Here is a 22,500-nt window from a genome sequence, read left to right on the forward strand (position 1 = left end):
CATCCGCCTCCGCTTCCTCAGAACCAACACACTCCTGGGACACCTGATGGGCAAGGCCCTCCGCGACCCCACCGTCACACGCAGGGTGGGTACTAATGGGTACAGGGCTGAGAAGGTGGGGGGGCAGGATGTAGAGAAGGGGTCAGAGAGTAGGGGGGCAGGAGGTAGAGAAGGGGTCAGAGAGTAGGGGGGGGCAGGAGGTAGAGAGGGGGGCAGAGAGTAGGGGGGGACAGGAGGTAGAGAAGGGGTCAGAGAGTAGGGGGGGCAGGAGGTAGAGAAGGGGTCAGAGAGTAGGGGGGGCAGGAGGTAGAGAAGGGGTCAGAGAGTAGGGGGGGGCAGGAGGTAGAGAAGGGGTCAGAGAGTAGGGGGGGCAGGAGGTAGAGAAGGGGTCAGAGAGTAGGGGGGGCAGGAGGTAGAGAAGGGGTCAGAGAGTAGGGGGGGCAGGAGGTAGAGAAGGGGTGAGAGAGTAGGGGGCAGGAGGTAGAGAAGGGGGCAGAGAGTAGGGGGGGCAGGAGGTAGAGAAGGGGTGAGAGAGTAGGGGGCAGGAGGTAGAGAAGGGGTCAGAGAGTAGGGGGGGCAGGAGGTAGAGAAGGGTTCAGAGAGTAGGGGGGGCAGGAGGTAGAGAAGGGGTCAGAGAGTAGGGGGGGGCAGGAGGTAGAGAAGGGGGCAGAGAGTAGGGGGGGCAGGAGGTAGAGAAGGGGTCAGAGAGTAGGGGGGGCAGGAGGTAGAGAAGGGGTGAGAGAGTAGGGGGGGCAGGAGGGAGAGAAGGGGTCAGAGAGTAGGGGGGGCAGGAGGTAGAGAAGGGGTCAGAGAGTAGGGGGGGGCAGGAGGTAGAGAAGGGGTCAGAGAGTAGGGGGGGCAGGAGGTAGAGAAGGGGTCAGAGAGTAGGGGGGGCAGGAGGTAGAGAAGGGGTCAGAGAGTAGGGGGCAGGAGGTAGAGAAGGGGTCAGAGAGTAGGGGGGGCAGGAGGTAGAGAAGGGGTCAGAGAGTAGGGGGGGCAGGAGGTAGAGAAGGGGTGAGAGAGTAAGGGGGGGCAGGAGGTAGAGAAGGGGTCAGAGAGTAGGGGCAGGAGGTGAGAGAAGGGGTCAGAGAGTAGGGGGGGGGCAGGAGGTAGAGAACGGTCAGAGAGTAGGGGGGGCAGGAGGTAGAGAAGGGGTCAGAGAGTAGGGGGCAGGAGGTAGAGAAGGGGTCAGAGAGTGGGGGGGGCAGGAGGTAGAGAAGGGGTCAGAGAGTAGGGGGGGCAGGAGGTAGAGAAGGGGTCAGAGAGTAGGGGGGGCAGGAGGTAGAGAAGGGGTCAGAGAGTAGGGGGGGCAGGAGGTAGAGAAGGGGTCAGAGAGTAGGGGGCAGGAGGTAGAGAAGGGGTCAGAGAGTGGGGGGGGCAGGAGGTAGAGAAGGGGTCAGAGAGTAGGGGGGGCAGGAGGTAGAGAAGGGGTCAGAGAGTAGGGGGGCAGGAGGTAGAGAAGGGGTGAGAGAGTAGGGGGGGCAGGAGGTAGAGAAGGGGTCAGAGAGTAGGGGGGCAGGAGGTAGAGAAGGGGTCAGAGAGTAGGGGGGGCAGGAGGTAGAGAAGGGGTCAGAGAGTAGGGGGGGCAGGAGGTAGAGAAGGGGTCAGAGAGTAGGGGGCAGGAGGTAGACAAGGGGTGAGAGAGTAGGGGGGGCAGGAGGTAGAGAAGGGGTCAGAGAGTAGGGGGGGCAGGAGGTAGAGAAGGGGTGAGAGAGTAAGGGGGGGCAGGAGGTAGAGAAGGGGTCAGAGAGTAGGGGGGGCAGGAGGTAGAGAAGGGGTCAGAGAGTAGGGGGGGCAGGAGGTAGAGAAGGGGTCAGAGAGTAGGGGGCAGGAGGTAGAGAAGGGGTCAGAGAGTAGGGGGGGCAGGAGGTAGAGAAGGGGTCAGAGAGTAGGGGGGGCAGGAGGTAGAGAAGGGGTCAGAGAGTAGGGGGGGCAGGAGGTAGAGAAGGGGTGAGAGAGTAAGGGGGGGCAGGAGGTAGAGAAGGGGTCAGAGAGTAGGGGCAGGAGGTGAGAGAAGGGGTCAGAGAGTAGGGGGGGGGCAGGAGGTAGAGAACGGTCAGAGAGTAGGGGGGGCAGGAGGTAGAGAAGGGGTCAGAGAGTAGGGGGCAGGAGGTAGAGAAGGGGTCAGAGAGTGGGGGGGGCAGGAGGTAGAGAAGGGGTCAGAGAGTAGGGGGGGCAGGAGGTAGAGAAGGGGTCAGAGAGTAGGGGGGGCAGGAGGTAGAGAAGGGGTCAGAGAGTAGGGGGGGCAGGAGGTAGAGAAGGGGTCAGAGAGTAGGGGGCAGGAGGTAGAGAAGGGGTCAGAGAGTGGGGGGGGCAGGAGGTAGAGAAGGGGTCAGAGAGTAGGGGGGGCAGGAGGTAGAGAAGGGGTCAGAGAGTAGGGGGGCAGGAGGTAGAGAAGGGGTGAGAGAGTAGGGGGGGCAGGAGGTAGAGAAGGGGTCAGAGAGTAGGGGGGCAGGAGGTAGAGAAGGGGTCAGAGAGTAGGGGGGGCAGGAGGTAGAGAAGGGGTCAGAGAGTAGGGGGGGCAGGAGGTAGAGAAGGGGTCAGAGAGTAGGGGGCAGGAGGTAGAGAAGGGGTGAGAGAGTAGGGGGGGCAGGAGGTAGAGAAGGGGTCAGAGAGTAGGGGGGGCAGGAGGTAGAGAAGGGGTGAGAGAGTAAGGGGGGGCAGGAGGTAGAGAAGGGGTCAGAGAGTAGGGGGCAGGAGGTAGAGAAGGGGTCAGAGAGTAGGGGGGCAGGAGGTAGAGAAGGGTCAGAGAGTAGGGGGGCAGGAGGTAGAGAAGGGTCAGAGAGTAGGGGGGCAGGAGGTAGAGAAGGGTCAGAGAGTAGGGGGGGCAGGAGGTAGAGAAGGGGTCAGAGAGTAGGGGGGGCAGGAGGTAGAGAAGGGGTCAGAGAGTAGGGGGGGCAGGAGGTAGAGAAGGGGTCAGAGAGTAGGGGGGGCAGGAGGTAGAGAAGGGGTCAGAGAGTAGGGGGGCAGGAGGTAGAGAAGGGGTCAGAGAGTAGGGGGCAGGAGGTAGAGAAGGGTCAGAGAGTAGGGGGGCAGGAGGTAGAGAAGGGTCAGAGAGTAGGGGGGCAGGAGGTAGAGAAGGGGTCAGAGAGTAGGGGGCAGGAGGTAGAGAAGGGTCAGAGAGTAGGGGGGCAGGAGGTAGAGAAGGGTCAGAGAGTAGGGGGGCAGGAGGTAGAGAAGGGTCAGAGAGTAGGGGGGCAGGAGGTAGAGAAGGGGTCAGAGAGTAGGGGGGGCAGGAGGTAGAGAAGCGGTCAGATAGTAGGGGGGGCAGGAGGTAGAGAAGAGGTCAGAGAGTAGGGGGGCAGGAGGTAGAGAAGGGTCAGAGAGTAGGGGGCAGGAGGTAGAGAAGGGTCAGAGAGTAGGGGGCAGGAAGTAGAAAAGGGGTCAGAACCTTCTGAAATATTCTGTTTATATTCAAAGTGCCTTTTACTTGAGAAACTGTCCCGTACTACAGCCTATCAACCTGTGTGACAAACTGACTAGTCTGAATGAAGCTACAATAGTCAAGTTACAATCACTTTGATTTAATGTCTTCATGCTGTGCCTGTCTCTCTGCAGTATTACTACAGTATCAAGGACATCAGTATGGGAGGACGCTGTGTGTGTAACGGACACGCTGAAGCCTGCGATCCACACAACCCCAACGACCCCTACAAGTAAGATGGACAGTCTGACTACACACTAATAGATGAGAGATTCTAGAAGAGAAATTATTACACTTCAATAGATTCTGTAGAGATTATTACACCTCAATACATTATGTAGAAATTATTACACCTCAATAGATTATGTAGCGATTATTACACCTCAATACATTATGTAGAGATTATTACACCTCAATACATTATGTAGAGATTATTACACCTCAATACATTATGTAGAGATTATTACACCTCATTACATTATGTAGAGATTATTACACCTCTATACATTATGTAGAGATTATTACACCTCAACACATTATATAGAGATTACTACACCTCAATACATTATGTAGAGATTATTACACCTCAATACATTATGTAGAGATTATTACACCTCTATATATTATGTAGAGATTATTACACCTCAATACATTATGTAGAGATTATAACACCTCAATACATTATGTAGAGTTTACTACACCTCAATACATTATGTAGAGATTATTACACCTCTATACATTATGTAGAGATTATTACACCTCAATACATTATGTAGAGATTACTACACCTCAATACATTATGTAGAGATTATAACACCTCAATACATTATGTAGAGATTACTACACCTCAATACATTTACATCATTTAAGTCATTTAGCAGACGCTCTTATCCAGAGCGACTTACAAATTGGTGCATTCACCTTATGATATCCAGTGGAACAACCACTTTACAATAGTGCATCTAAATCTTTTAAGGGGGGGGGGGGGGGGGGTTAGAAGGATTACTTTATCCTATCCCAGGTATTCCTTAAAGAGGTGGGGTTTCAGGTGTCTCCGGAAGGTGGTGATTGACTCCGCTGTCCTGGCGACGTGAGGGAGCTTGTTCCACCATTGGGGTGCCAGAGCAGCGAACAGTTTTGACTGGGCTGAGCGGGAACTGTGCTTCCTCAGAGGTAGGGGGGCCAGCAGGCCAGAGGTGGATGAACGCAGTGCCCTTGTTTGGGTGTAGGGCCTGATCAGAGCCTGAAGGTACGGAGATGCCGTTCCCCTCACAGCTCCGTAGGCAAGCACCATGGTCTTGTAGCAGATGCGAGCTTCAACTGGAAGCCAGTGGAGAGAGCGGAGGAGCGGGGTGACGTGAGAGAACTTGGGAAGGTTGAACACCAGACGGGCTGTGGCGTTCTGGATGAGTTGTAGGGGTTTAATGGCACAGGCAGGGAGCCCAGCCAACAGCGAGTTGCAGTAATCCAGACGGGAGATGACAAGTGCCTGGATTAGGACCTGCGCCGCTTCCTGTGTGAGGCAGGGTCGTACTCTGCGAATGTTGTAGAGCATGAACCTACAGGATCGGGTCACCGCCTTGATGTTAGTGGAGAACGACAGGGTGTTGTCCAGGGTCACACCAAGGTTCTTAGCACTCTGGGAGGAGGACACAAGGGAGTTGTCAACCGTGATGGCGAGATCATGGAACGGGCAGTCCTTCCCCGGGAGGAAGAGCAGCTCCGTCTTGCCGAGGTTCAGCTTGAGGTGGTGATCCGTCATCCACACTGATATGTCTGCCAGACATGCAGAGATGCGATTCGCCACCTGGTTATCAGAAGGGGGAAAGGAGAAGATTACTACACCTCAATAGATTCTTTTAATTGATTTGTCTGCATTGGATTTCCCCTTGCCCTGAGACGTAACTGTCGTTGGAGTGTACTGCCATGACTCAATCCCAGATTTCTCAGTTATTTACGTTTTCACTGGTAATTTGATCATGTAGTCTTCTACACCACATGATCTTACTCCCCTTTACCTCCAAAACCTTCTTGGGTACTGCAGCCATTTAGCTCTGTGTTGGTTTTTCAGAGTTTTACCCCTCAGTGCCCGCTTGTATGTAGTCTAGTGGTGTATACAGACTGTTCAAAGGACCTGTTAGAGTAAACGTTTTCTTTAGCGTTATAATGTTCCCTCTAGCTATGGGTTTAAGAGTCAGTAGTGTAGTGGTGTATACAGACTGTTCAGACGTTGTCTTTAGCGTTATAATGTTCCCTCTAGCTATGGGTTTAAGAGTCAGTAGTGTAGTGGTGTATACAGACTGTTCAGACGTTGTCTTTAGCGTTATAATGTTCCCTCTAGCTATGGGTTTAAGAGTCAGTAGTGTAGTGGTGTATACAGACTGTTCAGACGTTGTCTTTAGCATTATAATGTTCCCTCTAGCTATGGGTTTAAGAGTCAGCTGGGGCTGGTTCCAATGTATTCACCACAACAAATAATACCTGCCATTTGCAAGGTGCTCTGTGATTTGTCAAAACACATCTCTTAAATTATACATGGAGGGAAAATAAAGGAGGAGAGAGAGGGAGAGAGGGAGAGAGAGAGAGAGAGGGAGAGAGAGAGATCGAGAGAGAGGGGGAGAGAGAGAGGGGGAGGGAGAGAGGGAGAGAGAGAGAGAGATCGAGAGAGAGGGAGAGAGAGAGAGAGGGAGAGAGGGAGGGAGAGAGGGAGAGAGAGAGAGAGAGAGGGAGAGAGAGAGAGAGAGGGGGAGAGAGAGAGAGACAGAGAGAGAGAGAGAGAGAGAGGGAGAGAGAGAGAGAGAGAGAGAGAGGGAGAGAGAGAGACAGAGAGAGATTCTACAACCACCTGAAAGGAAGTGATTCCTTAACCTTCCATAACAAAGTCATCACTTACAGAGAGATGAACCTGGAGAAGAGCAAGCTGGTCCTGGGACTGGGACTGTTCACTGGGACTGTTCACTGTTCACTGTGACTGACCCAAAATTAAGGAAAGCTTTGACCATGCACAGAGCATAGCCTTGCTATTGAGAAAGGTCGCCGTAGGCAGACCTGGCACTCAAGAGAAGACAGGATATGTGCACACTGCCCACAACATGAAGTGGAATGATCAATACTTGGCTGTCATTTGACAGATTAAAATAATCTCGCTCTCTTTTGTCCATAATAATCTCATCATGTTGGCTATACCCGGACTTTATCTGCAACTTGTTGGCTAGAGAGCACGTGCCAAGATCAGAGTGGGCACATTTGCCTTTGCCCTCTAACGCCATTTTTGTTGTGACAGAACCATCAGTAGAGATGTAAACCCATTTAACTTGTATTTTTTATTCGGGACATGGGGAATTTAACTGCAAAAGTCATTTTTATGTGCACTACGTTTTCACTTACAGCCTTTTATCCACAACAAGTCAATTTGATGGAAACATCTCTGGTGGGAAAATCCGCATATTGTTTTTTAATTATTATTGGGGGGGGGGGGGGTTCATGAAAATCTGTCGCCAATCGGATGGAAATCTAGCTAATGGCCTGTAAAGGAGCGAGGGAACAGTGAGAGAGAGAAGAGGAAGGAGGAAGGAGGAAGGAGAGGTAGAGAAGTTTCACAGAAAAGTTAGATAATTCTTGAAGATGGGTGATTCTGCGGTAAGATAAGACAGAGATGGATGGCTGAGGAGGAACAATTCAAAATCTAAGTTCTATGGAGGATGGAGGTGGTTGTATGCCTTGTGTTTTAACACACACACACCCACTCACTCACACACACACACACACACACACACACACACACACACACACACACACACACACACACACACACACACACACACACACACACACACACACCCACACACACACACCCACACTAATGTTCATGATAGATTTGTATCTTTAGTATCCAGAGTAAGTCAGTATATCAGACATGAACCAGACATAGTCGTGAGTCCGACAGGTGGTTTGTTTAAGACAGCAGGAATTTGTTAGGATTTTTCACGTTTCTGTTTATCTAACAGTAAAAAGCTTAATAAAGCACTTAACCTCAACGTTGAGGTTTCAACATTTTAAACAGACAAATGGTTTTGTTACTCAGCCTGTCACCATTCTTTACATTCCAACCCCTGTAAACGGTCCAGACATAGTAGGAATATGAGTCTATGCTTTGTGTTTCAAATGTCACCCTAACCCCTTTGTAGTACACTGGGCTCTGGTCAAAAGTAGTGCACCATGTAGGGAATAGGGTGCCGTTTGAGACTATGAATCTATAACAATGTGTCGGAGTGCTCGCTACTCCCTGGTCACGCCTGAATACCTCTCCTCATCGCGGTGTGAAATGTTTCTACACCCACCAGACCTGATTACACACGCAGATGTGGCCAGTCAGTGTGTTCGTGTGTTCGTGTGTGTGTTCGTGTGTTTGTGTGTTTGTGTGTGTGTGTGTGTGTGTGTGTGTGTGTGTGTGTGTGTGTGTGTGTGTGTGTGTGTGTGTGTGTGTGTGTGTGTGTGTGTGTTCGTGTGTGTGTGTGTGTGTGTGTGTGTGTGTGTGTTCGTGTGTGTGTGTGTGTGTCGTGTGTGTGTGTGTGTGTGTGTGTGTGTGTGTGTGTGTGTGTGTGTGTGTGTTCGTGTTCATGTGTGTGTGTGTGTGTGTGTGTGTGTTCGTGTGTGTGTTCGTGTGTGTGTGTGTGTGTGTGTGTGTGTGTGCGTGCGTGCGTGCGTGTGTGTGTGTGTGTGTGTGTTATTTCTCTTAGACCCACAGGTATTCCTGTAGAGAGTAGACAGATGTTAAAGAGATGAGGGAGGTTGTTAGTGTAAGTCACCCTATTCCCTATTTAGTGCAACCTATTCCCTATTTAGTGCACCCTATTCCCTATTTAGTGCAACCTATTCATTATTTAGTGCACCCTATTCCCTATTTAGTGCACTTGTTTTGACCAGGCCCTGGTTAAAAGTAGGGCACTAGGGGATGAGGTGCCATTCGTGACGCACACTAAGATTACTTTACAACATGTCCACCCTCTAGAGAATCCCTTCTGCTGTCAGCCACAGTCCACCCTCTAGAGAATCCCTTCTGCTGTCAGCCGCAGTCCACCCTCTAGAGAATCCCTTCTGCTGTCAGCCGCAGTCCACCCTCTAGAGAATCCCTTCTGCTGTCAGCCGCAGTCCACCCTCTAGAGAATCCCTTCTGCTGTCAGCCAGAGTCCACCCTCTAGAGAATCCCTTCTGCTGTCAGCCGCAGTCCACCCTCTAGAGAATCCCTTCTGCTGTCAGCCGCAGTCCACCCTCTAGAGAATCCCTTCTGCTGTCAGCCGCAGTCCACCCTCTAGAGAATCCCTTCTGCTGTCAGCCGCAGTCCACCCTCTAGAGAATCCCTTCTGCTGTCAGCCGCAGTCCACCCTCTTGAGAATCCCTTCTGCTGTCAGCCAGAGTCCACCCTCTAGAGAATCCCTTCTGCTGTCAGCCAGAGTCCACCCTCTAGAGAATCCCTTCTGCTGTCAGCCGCAGTCCACCCTCTAGAGAATCCCTTCTGCTGTCAGCCGCAGTCCACCCTCTAGAGAATCCCTTCTGCTGTCAGCCGCAGTCCACCCTCTAGAGAATCCCTTCTGCTGTCAGCCACAGTCCACCCTCTAGAGAATCCCTTCTGCTGTCAGCCGCAGTCCACCCTCTTGAGAATCCCTTCTGCTGTCAGCCAGAGTCCACCCTCTAGAGAATCCCTTCTGCTGTCAGCCGCAGTCCACCCTCTAGAGAATCCCTTCTGCTGTCAGCCGCAGTCCACCCTCTAGAGAATCCCTTCTGCTGTCAGCCGCAGTCCACCCTCTAGAGAATCCCTTCTGCTGTCAGCCGCAGTCCACCCTCTAGAGAATCCCTTCTGCTGTCAGCCACAGTCCACCCTCTAGAGAATCCCTTCTGCTGTCAGCCGCAGTCCACCCTCTAGAGAATCCCTTCTGCTGTCAGCCGCAGTCCACCCTCTAGAGAATCCCTTCTGCTGTCAGCCAGAGTCCACCCTCTAGAGAATCCCTTCTGCTGTCAGCCAGAGTCCACCCTCTAGAGAATCCCTTCTGCTGTCAGCCGCAGTCCACCCTCTAGAGAATCCCTTCTGCTGTCAGCCGCAGTCCACCCTCTAGAGAATCCCTTCTGCTGTCAGCCACAGTCCACCCTCTAGAGAATCCCTTCTGCTGTCAGCCAGAGTCCACCCTCTAGAGAATCCCTTCTGCTGTCAGCCGCAGTCCACCCTCTAGAGAATCCCTTCTGCTGTCAGCCGCAGTCCACACATATTTCTGTTAGTGGGGGTTTGCCAGGGAAAATATTGCATTAGGGTTTGCTCTTTAGAGGAAAGAACGATTTCATTTGTGACTCATTAGAAAGTCATTATCTTAATGGAAAAATTGCTGTGTTGAAATGAGAAATCCGTCTTATGGTTTAAACACACGTCCTTATTTTAAACAGTTATTTTAAAGCCCTTTGGTGTAACTATGGATCTGTACAATGGGCTTGCTTGGTATGTCATTTTGTTCTGAGACACACAAGCCTGCGCACACACACACACACACACACACACACACACACACACACACACACACACACACACACACACACACACACACACACACAGCTTTGGTTGGTTCTGATCTCTCAAGGACTATAGTTTCACAAAGGGATAAAGCAAAGCATAGATCTACAATAACTAGATAGGCTTTGCCCTTTGGTTAGTCTTTCAAGACTGGTGTCACCTCATCACATCACGCATTTCTGGAGTCAGAGCATTCTAACTGTAGGCCTACTGTATAAAAACTCACAATGGTGAATTCTTAATCCTAGATACGGTGTTTTATGTTCTATAGAACAGCTGTTTAATGGTAGGCTCCAGATCTGGTAACTATATATATATATATATATATATATATATAAATAAATAAATATATATATATATATATATATATATATATATATATATATATATATATATATATATATATATATGATTACAGCTTTGGCAGGTGATACTGTAGGCTGTGGAGTGCAGCGCACAGCTGTCCTTTGATGACATCACTCCTTAGACGTCTGAAATAGCAACACCAGCCTGATAGCACCTAAAGTATAGGTCCTCACAGAGGATGAAGTCATATAACGATGTGTGTTATTCAAGCTGTTCGTGTGGAGGAAAAGAGGGACCAGGAAACACAATGCTGTGGTATTTTATCTGTGATGGACACGGCACACTGCATTCCACCTGATGGAATGAATCTAACAGGCTTCTAAAAAAAATCTCTTAGAAAATCAACATTCTATTTCCCCTTGGCGTTTCGAAACGCGTCCTGACCACTCCAAAGCCGATCGTAATCAGAGTAGTCTTCAGAATATTGTATCAGCGAACCTCCTGACCTTTGGTTACAACCCTTATTAAAGTTAAAACTTCTTTGGGATCGGTGTCCCTTCCACGGGACGGTTGAGCTAACGTAGGTAAATGTGATTAGCATGAGGTTGTAAGTAACAAGAACATTTCCCAGGACATAGACATATCTGATATTGGCAGAAAGCTTCAATTCTTGTTAATCTAACTGCACTGTCCAATTTACAGTAGCTATTACAGTGAAAGAATACCATGCTATTGTTTGAGGAGAGTGCACAATTTTGAACATGAAAAGTTATTAATAAGCAAATTAGGCACATTTGGGCAGTCTTGATACAACATTTTGAACAGATATATAATGGTTCATTGGATCAGTCTAAAACTTTGCACATACACTGATGCCATCTAGTGGCCAAAGTCTAAATTGTACCTGGGCTGGAATAATACATTATGGCCTTTCTCTTGCATTTCAAACATGATGGTACAAAAAAAGAAATACAAAAGAACCGTTGGTTTTTTCTTTGTATTTTCTTTTACCAGATCTATTGTGTTATATTCTACTACATTCCTTTCACATTTCCACAAACTTCAAAGTGTTTCCTTTAAAATGGTACCAAGAATATGCATACCCTTGCTTCAGTGCTTGAGATACAGGCAGTTAGATTTGGGTACGTCATCGTAGGGGAAAATTGAGAGAGAATAAATGGGGGCCGATCCTTCAGAGATTTTAAGGTTATAAATCTTTACACCAGCAGCGGGCCTGTGATGTTTGATAAAACTCTGTATATGTTTCGACATGCTTTTATTCTTGAACGACCAGATGAATGGTCTGTTTTGGCCACACTGTGTAAACTGCAGGTTGTTCATGTTAAATGGGATTATGTGCCTGGGTGAAGCAGGGTGAAGTTCTGGGACTGTAGAGGAATTAACTCTTTCACTGATAGATCTGCGTTCTCTCTGGGTTTATAACTGAGCGGGTGGGCTAAGTTTTCTCTGATGGCACAAAAGAAAGTTGAAGGAGGAAGAGGAGTTTTAACTGGAGCTAAAGGTTCAGCCCAAGCATTAGCCCAGTGTTAGTAGTAGCCAAGTGTTAGTATTAGCTTAGTGTTAGCATTAGCCTAGTGTTAGTATTAGCCTAGGGTTAGTATTAGCCTAGTGTTAGTATCAGCCTAGTGTTAGTATTAGCCTAGTGTTAGTATTAGCCTATTGTTAGTATTAGCCTAGTGTTAGTATTAGCCTATTGTTAGTATTAGCCCAGTGTTAGTATTAGCCTAGTGTTAGTATTAGCCTAGTGTTAGTATTAGCTTAGTGTTAGTATTAGCCTCGTGTTAGTATTAGCCTAGTGTTAGTATTAGCCTAGTGTTAGTATTAGCCTATTGTTAGTATTAGCCTAGTGTTAGCATTAGCCCAGTGTTAGTATTAGCCTAGTGTTAGCATTAGCCCAGTGTTAGTATTAGCCTAGTGTTAGTATTAGCCTAGTGTTAGTATTAGCTTAGTGTTAGTATTAGCCTTGTGTTAGTATTAGCCTAGTGTTAGTATTAGCCTCATGTTAGTATTAGCCTATTGTTAGTATTAGCCTAGTGTTAGCATTAGCCCAGTGTTAGTATTAGCCCAGTGTTAGTATTAGGCTAGTGTTAGTATTAGCCTAGTGTTAGCATTAGCCTCGTGTTAGTATTAGCCTAGTGTTAGTATTAGCCTAGTGTTAGCATTAGCCCAGTGTTAGTATTAGCCTAGTGTTAGTATTAGCCTAGTGTTAGCATTAGCCTAGTGTTAGTGTTAGCCTCATGTTAGTATTTAATGTTTAATGTTTAATGATCTCCTGGTTGTTGATCTCCTGGTTGTTGATCTCCTGGTCATTGATCTCCAGTTTGATGATCTCCTGTTTGATGATCTCCTGTTTGATGATCTCCTGGTTGATGATCTCCTGGTTGTTGATCTCCTGGTCATTGATCTCCTGTTTGATGATCTCCTGTTTGATGATCTCCTGGTGTATGATCTCCTGGTCATTGATCTCCTGTTTGATGATCTCCTGGTTGTTGATCTCCTGGTTGATGATCTCCTGGTTGATGATCTCCTGTTTGTTGATATCCTGGTTGATGATCTCCTGGTTGATGATCTCCTGTTTGTTGATCTGTTAGTTGTTGATCTCCTGGTTGATGATCTCCTGGACGTTGATCTCCTGGTTGATGATCTCCTGGTCGTTGATCTCCTGGTTGTTGATATCCTGGACGTTGATCTGATAGATATTCATGTGTGTGCCTTTGTTCTCTCCCTCCCTCTCTGTAAAGGCTTCAGTGTGACTGCCAACACAACACTTGTGGAACGTCATGTGACCAGTGTTGCCCCGGATTCAACCAGATTCCATGGAAACCAGCGACCACTTACCAGGCTAACGAGTGTGAACGTGAGTTTCCCTCCCTCACCTCACCTCACCCCACCACCCCTACCCACTCATCAACATCCAACCCCCCTCTGAAAAAGTTGGAGGCAGTTTCCAGAAGTCCTTCCCTGGTATTAGCCAAGGAATGTAGTGCCTGTTAGGCATTAGTTTATCACTGTCATTGTTACGGAAGCAGAACAGCCTCAGAGGTTGTTTTGTTGGTGTTTGGATACAGACACACACCTATCCTGTCCATCGCAAACATCATACCTCTGTCAGGGAATGACAAGAGGCAGAAAAAGTCATATACAACAGCCAATCGTATTGTTTCAATGCACAGTCTGATGAAAGCAGCATGTCCCACTAGATCTGAGTCCCTAGACTTGAGCTGAGTCCCACTAGATCTGAGCTGAGTCCCACTAGATCTGAGTCCTATTAGATCTGAGCTGAGTCCCACCAGATCTGAGCTGAGTCCCATTAGATCTGAGCTGAGTCCCACTAGATCTGAGCTGAGTCCCATTAGATCTGAGCTGAGTCCCACTAGATCTGAGTCCTATTAGATCTGAGCTGAGTCCCACCAGATCTGAGCTGAGTCCCATTAGATCTGAGCTGAGTCCCACTAGATCTGAGCTGAGTCCCACTAGATCTGAGCTGAGTCCCATTAGATCTGAGCTGAGTCCCACTAGATCTGAGCTGAGTCCCATTAGATCTGAGCTGAGTCCCACTAGATCTGACCTGAGTCCCACTAGATCTGGTCTGAGTCCCATTAGATCTGAGCTGAGTCCCACTAGATCTGAGCTGAGTCCCACTAGATCTGAGCTGAGTCCCACTAGATCTGAGTCCCATTAGATCTGAGTCCTATTAGATCTGAGCTGAGTCCCATTAGATCTGAGCTGAGTCCCACTAGATCTGAGTCCCACTAGATCTGAGTCCCATTAGATCTGAGTCCTATCAGATCTGAGCTGAGTCCCATTAGATCTGAGCTGAGTCCCACTAGATCTGAGCTGAGTCCCACTAGATCTGAGCTGAGTCCCATTAGATCTGAGCTGAGTCCCACTAGATCTGAGCTGAGTCCCATTAGATCTGACCTGAGTCCCACTAGATCTGGTCTGAGTCCCATTAGATCTGAGCTGAGTCCCACTAGATCTGAGCTGAGTCCCACTAGATCTGAGCTGAGTCCCACTAGATCTGAGCTGAGTCCCATTAGATCTGAGCTGAGTCCCACTAGATCTGAGCTGAGTCCCATTAGATCTGAGCTGAGTCCCACTAGATCTGACCTGAGTCCCACTAGATCTGGTCTGAGTCCCATTAGATCTGAGCTGAGTCCCACTAGATCTGAGCTGAGTCCCACTAGATCTGAGCTGAGTCCCATTAGATCTGAGCTGAGTCCCACTAGATCTGAGCTGAGTCCCATTAGATCTGAGCTGAGTCCCACTAGATCTGAGTCCTATTAGATCTGAGCTGAGTCCCACCAGATCTGAGCTGAGTCCCATTAGATCTGAGCTGAGTCCCACTAGATCTGAGCTGAGTCCCACTAGATCTGAGCTGAGTCCCATTAGATCTGAGCTGAGTCCCACTAGATCTGAGCTGAGTCCCATTAGATCTGAGCTGAGTCCCACTAGATCTGACCTGAGTCCCACTAGATCTGGTCTGAGTCCCATTAGATCTGAGCTGAGTCCCACTAGATCTGAGCTGAGTCCCACTAGATCTGAGCTGAGTCCCACTAGATCTGAGTCCCATTAGATCTGAGTCCTATTAGATCTGAGCTGAGTCCCATTAGATCTGAGCTGAGTCCCACTAGATCTGAGTCCCACTAGATCTGAGTCCCATTAGATCTGAGTCCTATCAGATCTGAGCTGAGTCCCATTAGATCTGAGCTGAGTCCCACTAGATCTGAGTCCCACTAGATCTGAGTCCCACTAGATCTGAGTCCTATTAGATCTGAGCTGAGTCCCACTAGATCTGGTCAGAGTCCCACTAGATCTGAGCTGAGTCCCACTAGATCTGAGTCCCATTAGATCTGATCTGAGTCCCATTAGATCTGAGCTGAGTCCCATTAGATCTGAGTCCCATTAGATCTGAGTCCCATTAGATCTGAGTCCCATTAGATCTGAGTCCCATTAGATCTGAGTCCCATTAGATCTGAGTCCCATTCGATCTGAGTCCCATTCGATCTGAGCTGAGTCCCACTAGATCTGAGTCCCACTAGATCTGAGTCCTATTAGATCTGAGCTGAGTCCCACTAGATCTGGTCAGAGTCCCACTAGATCTGAGCTGAGTCCCACTAGATCTGAGTCCCATTAGATCTGATCTGAGTCCCATTAGATCTGAGCTGAGTCCCATTAGATCTGAGTCCCATTAGATCTGAGTCCCATTAGATCTGAGTCCCATTAGATCTGAGTCCCATTAGATCTGAGTCCCATTAGATCTGAGTCCCATTCGATCTGAGTCCCATTCGATCTGAGCTGAGTCCCACTAGATCTGAGTCCCACTAGATCTGAGTCCTATTAGATCTGAGCTGAGTCCCACTAGATCTGGTCAGAGTCCCACTAGATCTGAGCTGAGTCCCACTAGATCTGAGTCCCATTAGATCTGATCTGAGTCCCATTAGATCTGAGCTGAGTCCCATTAGATCTGAGTCCCATTAGATCTGAGTCCCATTAGATCTGAGTCCCATTCGATCTGAGTCCCATTCGATCTGAGCTGAGTCCCACTAGATCTGAGTCCCACTAGATCTGAGTCCCATTCGATCTAAGCTGAGTCCCACTAGATCTGAGCTGAGTCCCATTAGTTCTGAGTCCCATTAGATCTGAGTCCCATTAGATCTGAGCTGAGTCCCACTAGATCTGAGCTGAGTCCAACTAGAGCTGAGCTGAGTCCCACTAGATCTGAGCTGAGTCCCACTAGATCTGAGCTGAGTCCCACTAGATCTGAGCTGAGTCCCACTAGATCTGAGTCCCACTAGATCTGAGCTGAGTCCCACAAGATCTGAGCTGAGTCCCACTAGATCTGAGTCCAACTAGATCTGAGCTGAGTCCCACTAGATCTGAGTCCCACTAGATCTGAGCTGAGTCCCACTAGATCTGAGTCCCACTAGATATGAGTCCCACTAGATCTGAGTCCCACTAGATCTGAGCTGAGTCCCACAAGATCTGAGCTGAGTCCCACAAGATCTGAGCTGAGTCCCACTAGATCTGAGCTGACTCCCACAAAATCTGAGCTGAGTCCCACTAGATCCGAGACCCACTAGATCTGAGCTGAGTTCCATTAGATCTGAGCTGACATCAGTGTGGATAAGTCTCTCTCTTTCTTTCTTTCTTTCTTTCTCTCTCTCTCTCTCTCTCTCTCTCTCTCTCTCTCTCTCTCTCTCTCTCTGTCTCTCTGTCTCTCTCTCTCTCTCTCTCTCTCTCTCTCTCTCTCTCTCTCTCTCTCTCTCTCTGTGTGTGTGTTGTGGATAAGGGTGTATGGCTAAAGCTATTGGCACCTCTCTGTTGCTGAAGGCTGATAAGAACTGACAGCCCTCAACTTTTCTCAGACTCAGTAAAAATAGCTTTATCTAAGATCTGGATTGGATCAAATGGAGCTGCCAAGCCAAGCAGTGGTGTGTGTTTCTGTGTTTGGTTATTGGAAGGTTGGGATGTCTGATATCCGTCTCTCTCTCTTTCCCCTTAATCTAATCTAATCCTAATGCTTCCTGAAATAGTCTCTCTCCTCCCCAAAAAACACACTGTTGATATGGTCTGGTTTAGTTCAATCCAGTTTATATGGTCTGGTTTAGTTCAAACCAGTTGATATGGTCTGATATGGTCTGGTTTACTTCAATCCAGTTTATATGGTCTGATATGGTCTGGTTTAGTTCAATCCAGTTTATATGGTCTGGTATGGTCTGGTTTAGTTGAATCCAGTTTATATGGTCTGGTTTAGTTCAATCCAGTTTATATGGTCTGATATGGTCTGGTTTAGTTGAATCCAGTTTATATGGTCTGGTATGGTCTGGTTTAGTTCAATTCAGTTTATATGGTCTGATATGGTCTGGTTTAGTTTCAGCTCTGACTGTTAGCAGAACAGCAATGAGGAAATCCAGAAAGATGTAGACACAGAGTGTATCTGTGTTTCTCCTTCATCTTAGTATCGGGGTCATTCTATGTCAACCCCTCAGTCCACTAGGATGGAGACAAGAACATCAGAAGGCCCAGAGAACCAGGGTTGAGGTCAATTCCATTTCAATTCAACTGATGAGGGCAATTTAATTACTTCCTGGATTGATTGAAATGCAATGGAATTGACCCCAAACCCTGCTGAGAACTTTAACATTTCTCTGTCTTGTTTCTCTGTGGAGGTACTGAGAAACTGTGGAGGTACTGAGAAACAGTGGAGGTACTGAGAAACTGTGGAGGTACTGAGAAACTGTGGAGGTACTGAGAAACAGTGGAGGTACTGAGAAACTGTGGAGGTACTGAGAAACTGTGGAGGTACTGAGAAACAGTGGAGGTACTGAGAAACTGTGGAGGTACTGAGAAACAGTGGAGGTACTGAGAAACAGTGGAGGTACTGAGAAACTGTGAAGGTACTGAGAAACAGTGGAGGTACTGAGAAACTGTGGAGGTACTGAGAAACTGTGGAGATACTGAGAAACAGTGGAGGTACTGAGAAACAGTGGAGGTACTGAGAAACTGTGGAGGTACTGAGAAACAGTGGAGGTACTGAGAAACTGTGGAGGTACTGAGAAACAGTGGAGGTGCTGAGAAACTGTGGAGGTACTGAGAAACGGTGGAGGTACTGAGAAACTGTGGAGGTACTGAGAAACAGTGGAGGTACTGAGAAACTGTGGAGGTACTGAGAAACTGTGGAGGTACTGAGAAACAGTAGAGGTACTGAGAAACTGTGAAGGTACTGAAAAACAGTGGAGGTACTGAGAAACAGTGGAGGTACTGAGAAACAGTGGAGGTACTGAGAAACTGTGGAGGTACTGAGAAACTGTGGAGGTACTGAGAAACAGTGGAGGTACTGAGAAACTGTGGAGGTACTGAGAAACAGTGGAGGTACTGAGAAACAGTGGAGGTACTGAGAAACTGTGAAGGTACTGAGAAACAGTGGAGGTACTGAGAAACTGTGGAGGTACTGAGAAACTGTGGAGATACTGAGAAACAGTGGAGGTACTGAGAAACAGTGGAGGTACTGAGAAACTGTGGAGGTACTGAGAAACAGTGGAGGTACTGAGAAACTGTGGAGGTACTGAGAAACAGTGGAGGTACTGAGAAACTGTGGAGGTACTGAGAAACGGTGGAGATAATGAGAAACTGTGGAGGTACTGAGAAACAGTGGAGGTACTGAGAAACTGTGGAGGTACTGAGAAACTGTGGAGGTACTGAGAAACAGTGGAGGTACTGAGAAACTGTGGAGATACTGAGAAACTGTGGAGGTACTGAGAAACTGTGAAGGTACTGAGAAACAGTGGAGGTACTGAGAAACTGTGAAGGTACTGAGAAACAGTGGAGGTACTGAGAAACTGTGGAGGTACTGAGAAACTGTGAAGGTACTGAGAAACAGTGGAGGTACTGAGAAACTGTGAAGTTACTGAGAAACAGTGGAGGTACTGAGAAACTGTGGAGATACTGAGAAACTGTGGAGGTACTGAGAAACTGTGAAGGTACTGAGAAACAGTGGAGGTACTGAGAAACTGTGAAGGTACTGAGAAACAGTGGAGGTACTGAGAAACTGTGGAGGTACTGAGAAACTGTGAAGGTACTGAGAAACAGTGGGGGTACTGAGAAACTGTGAAGTTACTGAGAAACAGTGGAGGTACTGAGAAACTGTGGAGATACTGAGAAACTTGAGCTGTAATTTTTAAAAGGCTTGTCCCTCCTCTTCTCCTTTGAAGAGTGTGTTGAAGAGAAAAGGCTTTGACAAGACGTTAATTAGTTTTAGCTGCTGTGAAAATGATAGTTTTGGTTGGGATGAGACGAGACCTTCTATATTATTTATTTGTTTATCACCATATGTTCTACTATGTCTCTCATCTTCTATAGTGTGGGCTAAACACCTGTCAGACCAGACGGCTACCTCAGGCTTTAAAACACATAACACGTCTATAGATATTTGAGAGATATTTCTTTAGGTCTAGAACAAAGGATGTCTGCCAGAGATATTTCTTTAGGTCTAGAACAAAGGATGTCTGCCAGAGATATTTCTTTAGGTCTAGAACAAAGAATGTCTGCCAGAGATATCTCTTTAGGTCTAGAACAAAGAATGTCTGCCAGAGATATTTCAGAGATACAGTATGTCTATAGATCTTTATTTTTCCTGTCTATGTACATTCTGATCAGTTAGATATTGTTCTTCCCTTGCTTACTGTAGTGTTCTCTTTCTCTCTCTCCTCTTTCTCTCTCTCCTCTCTCTCTCTTCTCGTCTCTTTCACTCTCTCTTTCTCTCTCTCCTCTCTCTCTCCTCTTTCTCTCTATTCTCTTCTCTTTCACTCTCTCTCCTCTTTCTCTCTCTCCTCTCGATCTCTGTCCTCTCTCTCCTCTTTCTCTCTCTCCTCTCTCTCTTCTCTTCTCTTTCACTCTCTTCTCTTTCTCTCTCCTCACTCTCTCCTCTTTCTCTCTATTCTCTTCTCTTTCACTCTCTCTCCTCTTTCTCTCTCTCCTCTCTCTCTCTTCTCGATCTCTGTCCTCTCTCTCCTCTTTCTCTCTCTCTCTCGCTCCTCTCTCTTCTCTTTCTTTCTCTCTCTCCTCTCTCTCTCTTCTCTGTCTCTCTCTCCTCTCTCTCTACTCTTTCTTGATCAATCTCTCATTTTATAAGTTATTTATTGATCTTGATCAATCTCAAATTTTAATAAATTATTGATGTATCTTGTACGATTTAGTGTACTAACAGATGTTTGATTCTTTTCTGTTCATATTTCTTTCAGCGTGTAACTGTAACCAACACTCGTTTGGCTGTTACTACGACCCCGAGGTAGACCAGAGGAGAGCTAGCGTCAACATCCAGGGAGAGTACAGGGGCGGTGGAGTCTGCATGGAATGTCAGGTATTACCGCTGTCCTTTATAAACACCTACTCCTTATAGTAGGAGATGATTACAGAAGCTAACAGACGTGGCGTATACAAGTGAAATTACATTTGTTTAATCAATCAATATATTAATTCATTAATCAATCAATCAACTTGTATTTTTATAGCCTCCCTATTCCATTACACCAGTTCCATTTCACCTGCACTGTGTCCTACATTGCTGTACTGAGTCTTGTCATGTGTTGTATGTCATTGATTCATTGTATTCCTGTGTTGTATGTCATTGACTCATTGTAATCCTGTGTTGTTGACTCATTCTACCCTGTTTCCTGTGACTCATTCTGCCTTGTTTCCTGTGACTCATTCTTCCTTGTTTCCTGTGACTCATTCTTCCTTGTTTCCTGTGACTCATTCTTCCTTGTTTCCTGTGACTCATTCTGCCTTGTTTCCTGTGACTCATCCTGCCTTGTTTCCTGTGACTCATTCTTCCTTGTTTCCTGTGACTCATTCTGCCTTGTTTCCTGTGACTCATTCTACCTTGTTTCCTGTGACTCATTCTGCCTTGTTTCCTGTGACTCATTCTGCCTTGTTTCCTGTGACTCATTCTGGCTTGTTTCCTGTGACTCATTCTGCCTTGTTTCCTGTGACTCATTCTTCCTTGTTTCCCTCTCCCAGCATCACACTGCTGGTGTCAACTGTGAGCGCTGTGTCCTCACCTACTACAGGTCACCTGACCATCCTCTGGACTCCCCATTGGCCTGCTCCCGTGAGTGACAGTTTATATTCAGACAGAAATACATCTTGATTGGTCTATTTTAAAGATCATATTTTATTTTTCCCTTGTGGCATTGTAGCTAAATTGTTACATCTTCCTGATAGTTATGTTTGTCACATGACAGCAGAATGATATAGGTCATTGTCTTCCTCATTCTCCTCCTCCTCCTTATCCTTCTCCTCCTCTTCCTCCTCCTCCTTCTCATTCTCCTCCTCCTCCTTCTCCTTCTCCTTCTCCATCTTTTTCCTCCTCCTCCTCTGCCTTCTCCTCTTCCTCCTTCTCCTCCTCCTACTCCTCCATCCTTCTCCTTCTCCTCCTCCTCCTCCTCCTCCTCCTCCTCCTCTCTGCAGCCTGTGTGTGCCAGACAGAGTTCACAGATGGTACCTGTGAGGATCTGACAGGTCGTTGTTACTGTAAGCCCAACTACACCGGAGAGAACTGTGACTCCTGTGCTGAGGGATACATTAACTTCCCAGACTGCTACCGTAAGTACTGTAGTTGAGAGCATCATTTTTTTTTAGCTCTCTGAAGTTACCGTAAGTATCTACAACTGGCATCATTTTTTATGGTCCTCATATATGGGTCTTTTGGGTACAGAGTTGTAGGGGCATAAACTGGACATAGCCTGTAAGGACAGTTTTCCTGCACGGACACAGATCAGGTCCCGTGTGGCTCAGTTGGTAGAGCATGGTGTTTGCAATGCCAGGGTTGTGGGTTCAATTCCCACGGGGGACCAGTACAGGAAAAAAATACAAATAAATAAATAAAAAAATGTATGAAATGTATGCATTCACTACTGTAAGTCGCTCTGGATAAGAGTGTCTGCTAAATGCCTAAAATGTAGTCTTGGAGTAGAAATCATACACAATGAGAGAATGTCTATTGAAAAAGCTTTTTAGTTCAGGACTAGGTTTAATCTATGTCCGGGAAACCGATGCTACAACTTCCCAGTAGCCCAGGATGGAGAAGAACTCTCTCTCTCTCTCACTGCTATAACTTGTTTAATGTGTATTTCTGTCAGACCTAGCAACCTACCTCAACAACACCAACAGAGAGGTTAAACCTGCCGGAGAAATCATCAGTAAGGCTTTTAAATATGTTTTATTTATTTGTCATTTATTTGAAACAGTAATACATTCTACAGACAGGTGAGGCTGCCATTATTCCCTGTGTATTACTATCTCACAGCATTCTTTCCTTTAATGGAATGTGATTATTATTTATTTATTTTTATTTAACCTTTTTTTAACTAGGCAAGTCAGTTGAGAACAAATTCTTATTTACAATGACGGCCTAGGAACAGTGGGTTAACTGCCTTGTTCAGGAGCAGAACAACAGATTTTTACCTCCTCAGCTCGGGGGATTTGATCTAGCAACCTTTTGGTTTCTAGTCCAACGCTCAAACCACTAGGCTACCTACCGCAGAACAAAACAATGTCAAGTCTAACCTGGCTACAGTATGTGATATAAATTCTTGTCTCTTATCTCTATATCTGTTGTGTGTGTGTGTGTGTGTGTGTGTGTGTGTGTGTGTGTGTGTGTGTGTGTGTGTGTGTGTGTGTGTGTGTG

At 47.2% G+C, this 22,500-nt stretch overlaps 1 protein-coding gene across 1 annotated transcript in view; it reads left to right on the forward strand.

Annotated features, from left to right (window-relative positions):
- The window catches only part of LOC106566304 (laminin subunit alpha-5), a 230,278-nt gene that overhangs the window by 91,881 nt on the left and 115,897 nt on the right, over positions 1 to 22,500 (forward strand). The window contains exons 5-11 of the mRNA XM_082959682.1: positions 1 to 85; positions 3,559 to 3,656; positions 13,052 to 13,167; positions 20,054 to 20,172; positions 20,832 to 20,922; positions 21,282 to 21,416; positions 21,953 to 22,012. The exon at positions 1 to 85 is cut by the window's left edge and continues 86 nt beyond it. Of these exons, the coding sequence (XP_082815808.1) occupies positions 1 to 85; positions 3,559 to 3,656; positions 13,052 to 13,167; positions 20,054 to 20,172; positions 20,832 to 20,922; positions 21,282 to 21,416; positions 21,953 to 22,012 (704 nt within the window). The remainder of the gene's footprint in view (positions 86 to 3,558; positions 3,657 to 13,051; positions 13,168 to 20,053; positions 20,173 to 20,831; positions 20,923 to 21,281; positions 21,417 to 21,952; positions 22,013 to 22,500) is intronic.

This window comes from Salmo salar, chromosome 13 (genome assembly GCF_965601325.2).
Source record: "Salmo salar chromosome 13, fSalSal1, whole genome shotgun sequence".
Classification (NCBI taxonomy): Eukaryota; Metazoa; Chordata; class Actinopteri; order Salmoniformes; family Salmonidae; genus Salmo; species Salmo salar.